We start from the raw sequence: 6,322 nt of genomic DNA on the forward strand, positions 1-6,322 counted from the left end.
CCAAAAGGCCCAACATTTGGCCGACTTGTCAATCCTCTAAAACTAGACGGACCAGACCAGACGGAGCAGATCAGATCAGATCATGGTGGACGGAAAATTCAAAAAACAAGAACATAGCCCCCCCCCCCCCCCCCCTCAGATGGAGAGAGAGAGAGAGAGAGAGTAGGGTAGAACGACAGGTGCACAGACCGTAACAACCCAAAGATTGAGTTACTGCTTCTGCTACCTTCGCAAGTAAGCGATTCTTTCCATTGCTCTCGGCCTGTACATCTCAGAGAAGAGAGATCGAAGCGAGGACTCTTATCTTCTGTCTCCATCTCCAAAGGAGAAAGAAAATATATCTATTAAGAGAGAGATAGAGATAGAGAGAGAGAGAGATCCAGGTACCTTTGCTATTGCCAGACAGTAGAGAGAAAGAAAGAGAGGGAGAGAATGGAGCTTCTGCGCTCTCAGCTTTCCAGAGTGAGGATTCCTGAGCCTTCTAATCGCATCTACAAGCAAGAATGCTGCATCTCTTACGATACTCCAGTAAGCGGTTTCAAGACACTTGCCATATTTTGTTTTAAAAAGCGTAGTTGATTTCATCTTATTTCTGGCAAGCAATCTCTTTGAATATCCCTGCAGATCCTAACCTTACTAAGTCTATGTCAACGCTTACTGTTTTCGGCTTTTGTATCAGAGAAAATACTCCATAGAAACAAAGATGTGCATATTATTTGGTTAAGGAACTTTTTCGTCTATTGATTTGCAAAACAGGCTGAAGGACACTTCCACTTACAGATTTCTTCAGATTTCCTGCAATAATTCACCTTATTAATTCTCCATATACGAACTCATTATTATTTGTTGGTACATTTTACCAGCGGCTCTTGATCCACAAAAAGCAAGTGTGTGTTATTGTTTTAGGAGTGTTTTGTTTATTGTTTATTGGCAGAGGATCTGAAAGGCTTCTGCTGACAGTGAACTGTGCACATGAAGATTTAATCACACAGTAAATGATAGTATCTTCAGTTATGGGAGAAAGGAGTTTGTAAATTGTCCGTTTCGTTTTCTAGAGGAGATTCTTAGTTGATAGAAAAACAAGCAAATCGTGCCATTTAAGGAACTTCTCATCTGTTGTTGATAATCATAACAGCTTGCAGGATTTACATATGAATGATCTTTGTTTCATATTAAATGATGCCTCTAGGAATGCCTTTCAATTGCAAGCAGAACTATCTACAGTTATGTTCAAATTATCTTTTATACGATAGTTCAGTTTTTGCTACTGGGGAAAAATTTATGCCGTTTCAAATAGTAAATGAAACATTGCAAAGTTATTGTCCAGCAATTGCAGTTTTTGTGACTATACAAAAATTATTTTTCAGAATCCTCCAGATGCCAAAGGTTCCTTTTTCTTTATACATCTCCAGTGTATTTTTATGCAGGGACATTTTCTTCACAGAAAAGTTAAGTCTTGATTCCTGTCAGTTGCATGTTCTAGCCGGAATATGTTCTTCATAGAAAAGCAATTGTTTGGCTTGTTTAAGTAGAATCTCACCTGCCTTGATTAATGCAACAGCTTGAAGGACTTCCATTTGGAATTTTTTCGTTTTATATGAAATTGTGCACCTAAGTAAGCAATTTCGTAGTCAATGGCACACGCTATCAAAAGCAGAAATTCCTGAAGATTTACATCTGGAAGTCTTTTGTTCAATAGTAAATGGATGCGGTTTCATTGTGAATGACACCATTTACAGATTTTTAAGTGCTCTCCATATGCTGACCATTGTTAATCTTTGTCAGCATCCATTGAATTTTCCACTAGATCCTTTAGCCTTTTTTTACACCTTGAATTGTCTTTTGTCACATCATGATTTACAGTACTTTTTCCCATTCAAAATACCTTTTTCTGGAGCATATTTGTCATTTATTCGTAACTTGATCCATACCGTCAATCCTTGTCTGTTCTATTAACTTGGTTTCTTGTTGCAGCCAGAATGTTTACTATAATTGATTTTCATGCACATCATATTATTAGTTTTCTTTTCTGATATATATTTTTCTATATATCGACAATATGATCTGTATCTGTCGTCTGCAGAGATCAGATGGAGGTCTATATGTAGATCTCTCCTCCTTCCTTGCTTTTGGGAAAGATTATGTGATGTGGCAGTATAATAAGACAAGAAACTCTGTATATCTTAATATAAAAGAGAAGTTAAAACCGGACAATGAAGATCGGCCTCACAAGAAACCTACGTTACTGGCTATTGGTATTACCTCTTGAACAATGAAATGGACATTGCTATTGGGATCAATGTTTTTAAAGTTTTTAAAGAGACTGTAATTTCATCTTGTGATGCTGTAATATTACAACAGGTGTTGATGGTGGATTCAACAGTAAAGAGAAAGAAAAGGAATTGACGTACAGCATTGTCATATTACCAGGCTTTGTGGAACTTCCATTCCCCAATGTTGAATTGCCAGAAAAGGTATCTGTTTCTCAATTCTTTCATTGTTATTAAACTTGAATCTGCATTGTAGATGTATGTGCATTTAGCTCTAAGATGTATGAATGGGTTAGGTCAGGCTTGCAGTGGATGGTGTATTAGCTGCAGTTGGAGCAGAACGCAAGGAACAAGTAGCAACTTGGATAGCTGAAAAAAGGCCAATCAGTGCATTCGCATATGATCTCCAGCAGATTGAAAATGGGGTGCAGGTGCCACCCACAGGGTGGAAATGTGCCAAATGTGATAAAGTAGAGAACTTGTGGCTAAACCTTACAGATGGCATGATTTTATGTGGAAGAAGAAATTGGGATGGCAGTGGAGGAAATGATCATGCTGTAGAGCACTATCAGGAAACCAAATATCCTCTTGCTGTTAAGCTGGGTACAATCACAGCAGATTTAGAGACTGCCGGTTAGTGATGAACTGCTCTTTGGTTGAGACAGGAATACTGTTGCAAGCATGTAGTGTGATTAAATGCCATAATACTTCTCTGTTGCTACCTCGTACGCTCTATGTTCTGATTAAGGTGATAAAAATAGCTGTACCAATATTTGATTCTGGTTTCATTTGACTTGCAGATGTATATTCATATATAGAAGATGATACAGTTGAAGATCCCTTGCTTGCACAACATTTAGCTCACTTTGGGATAGATTTTTCCTCACTTAAGAAGGTATATTGAACTAACATGTTGAGGAATTCATTTAACTCACTTTGGGATTGATATTTCCTCACTAAACTAAAGAAAGTATACTTAATTGGGTACTTGAGGAATTAGTATCCTTATTGGTAGTAACAAAGGATATTAATTCACATAGTGATGAATGTAGGAAATCACAAACTTATATTTACATATGTATTTTTGCTGGAAAGAATAGCCAGTCTTTGCATTTGCTGAAACTCAATTTTGAGAGAGAGAAAGAAAAAAAGAAAGAAAGAAAGAAAGATATATTAACGTCTCTTAAGAGGCCAAAATGGCCTATAAAACCAAACAAGAGATTACATCTTAAATGTTGTCTCGTCTTTAAGAACAAATAAAAAAAGAAGTAAATAATACTCTGTAAATATAAAAGTATATAAGATAAAAAGAGACAAGGGAATCTGGTTTTCGGCACATGTGAGATTCTCAAGTTAGATATATTGTAGCTTTTCTCTTCGAAAGATCTCTAGCATAGGTCGATCTAGAATGGAAATGTCTCTAAAGCGAGGGAAGCACCTTCGACGGTGGGAGATAATGGCTTTTATTTGTCGATGAAAAGGGTGTCGAGGTCGTGGTTCATGGGGCCGGGGCCTAGTTGCACGGCAAATTGCTATTGCCCGATCAATTGTAACGCCTCTGTTATGTCCTGATTGGGAGTCCATTTGTGTGTCCTGTTATTGACTTGTAGCATTAGTAGGAGTGATGGGGCTAAAGAAAGTTGTGATTGTTCTTTGTGGATGAGCTTGTGTGGTTGTATTCTTCAACAACTTTTCTCGATGTCTCTTGAGCTCTAGGAAGAAAAGTCCTAGGCATCGTTGGTCCTCATATTCCATTACCTTGCGTAGTGGGGCAAAGCATTGTTTAAAGAGGCAATGGTATCTCCCTCTGATTTCATAAAAGACACTATAGTGACAAACATAGTGTTCTTCGGATTCCATTCCTTGATGACACAATTGGCAAATTCTCTCTTCTAGAGGTAGTCGTCTATATCTGCCTACCTCAATTTGTAACTGATGTGATGAAGTTCGCAGCTGCCCTATCACACTACGCAATGCATAGGATAGATGTATGTCCATATAAGGTGGCCTGATGATGAATCCATCCTCCGATGCGTGTAAGAAGCGTGTCTTATAGTGGGCCATCTTCGTACCAAGTGGTATTTTGGGGCTAATCCGTGTTATCTTGTTGTCCAAGTTAATAATATTAGTTCGGATCACCCTATTCTTTTCCACAATAGTTCGAATCCGATCTATTGTTAGGTCCTGGTCGAGAGCCCATTTGCGTAGCCCTTGATTGACTTGTGGCATGATTAGGAGTGATGGGGCTGAAGAAAGTTGTGATTGTTCTTTGTTGATGAGCTTTTGTGGTTGTATTGTTGTCCTTCAACATCTTTTCCTTGTGTCTCTCGAGTTCTAGCAAGAAAAGCCCCAACCACCATTGGTCTTCATATTCCATTACTATGTGTAGGGGGTCAAAGTGTTGCTTTAAGAGACAATGATATCTCCCTCTTATTTCATATAAAACACTATAGTGACAAATGTAGTGTTCTTCAAATTCCACTCCTTGATGATACAATTGGCAAATTCTTTCTTCTAGAGGTGTCCATGCATGTCTACCTACCTTAACCTCTAAGTGATATGATGAAGTCGCCATTTTCCTACCAAGTGATGTTCTGGGGCTGATCCATGTTAACTTATTTTCCAAGTTAATAATATCAGTTTGGATAACTCTATTCTTGTCCACTTTGATCATGTTTAGATGGGGACAATCCAAGCTATATTGGAACAAGGGCAATGTCTTTATGCTTATGCCATGTGACTTGAAACATTGTTGCATTACAACATACCAGCAATAAATATTTCCTCGAACCGTTCCACACCTTTCCCCATCGGCATATCGTCAATTTTAGTCTTTCTTCACTAATGCTTGTTTCTAGGTCCTTCCTCCAAATTAGTCTCCTTAGCCTTCTTTTTTGTTGAGAGTTACTAGTCTCTCCTTCTAGCACTTTATTTTTTGTGATTCCCTAGTTCTCTTTATAGGTGCAATCTTGCATTCTTCATCTGTATCATACATAAAATCAAGAAGGTTTACATTAGGGGGAATTGTTGGAACTTGAGCTACGACACTTTCCCCTCCTGGTATTTGAGTGTTGAGTTGGTTAATATTATAGTTTTGATTGCTTTGAGGTTGATGCAATTCTTGACCCCAACCGCCTTTTCGTCGCGAAGGACGTCGTGTTGATATGTGCCCCTTAACACTAGATGTGTAGCACACAATCATGCTTCTTTCCCTTGGAGTATCTTGAGTTTGACTTACATTAAAATTCGCTTGCATTTGTTGGATTTGTCGAGTAACTTCATCCAAATGCCGATTTAATTGCTTTGAGAAATCTCCTTCTATTTTAGGGGGAATAGTTCCTTGCATTACCAGGGCATTAGTTTGATATGTTGTTGGAGAGGTCACAAAAACATTAGGAAACATTTGCCCTCTGTGTAATATTGATGATTGTTTAAGAATAGGAGATGCAATTAGATTACCTCCAATTGCCGCAATCTTCGAATCGGCTCGTGCTTGGAGAACTTTGATTTGTCTACTATAAGCTTGACAAGTTTATATAAACGCTTGGAAAGTTGTAGGATTCTTTAGATTTGCCTCCAATGCAAAGTGCCAAAAATGATGAAGCGACCTTCCTTGGAGCATCAAAAATGATGAAGAGAGATAGAAAAAGATAGAGAAGAGAAGAGGAAGAGAAAGGAATATGTTATTTTATAACATTAGAGAACAATACAAGCTTCTTAGACTCCTACTAAAAACACCAGTACATAGAACTTTCTTTCTTTCTATGACATTAAACCCAAATAGACTTCCCTTCTTCCTTCCGTCTTCTACCCAGGGGCTTCTCACTTTTTATAGACCTTCTTCTTCCTCTTTTCCCAATTGTTAAGAAGCTCCTATTTATAGGTTTTTGGTTGCGTTATTCTTGCTTTTTTCTTTTCTTTTCTTTTTTAAATATCCTTGAGCGCCTTGCTTTTTTTTACTTTTTTTTTCTTCTCAATTATACCCGACTTTTGAAAAACGCCTCTAACTTTATATCCTTCAAGTTCCTTCCTGTTTTAATACTTGATCCTTT

The 6,322-nt window shown here is 37.8% G+C and overlaps 1 protein-coding gene across 1 annotated transcript; it reads left to right on the top strand.

Annotated features, from left to right (window-relative positions):
- Window positions 1–330: 330 nt before the first annotated feature.
- On the top strand, window positions 331–3,228 carry UBP14 (ubiquitin-specific protease 14). The gene is made up of 5 exons (XM_087338862.1): window positions 331–528; window positions 2,084–2,255; window positions 2,362–2,474; window positions 2,567–2,903; window positions 3,071–3,228. The coding sequence occupies exons 1-5, from the start codon at window positions 433–435 to the stop codon at window positions 3,172–3,174; spliced, it is 822 nt and encodes a 273-aa protein (XP_087194988.1). The 5' UTR covers window positions 331–432; the 3' UTR covers window positions 3,175–3,228.
- Window positions 3,229–6,322: the final 3,094 nt, after the last annotated feature.

Source organism: Azolla caroliniana, unplaced genomic scaffold (genome assembly GCF_043228905.1).
Source record: "Azolla caroliniana isolate FFs.n. ecotype wild unplaced genomic scaffold, voAzoCaro1.0.p SCAF_699, whole genome shotgun sequence".
Classification (NCBI taxonomy): Eukaryota; Viridiplantae; Streptophyta; class Polypodiopsida; order Salviniales; family Salviniaceae; genus Azolla; species Azolla caroliniana.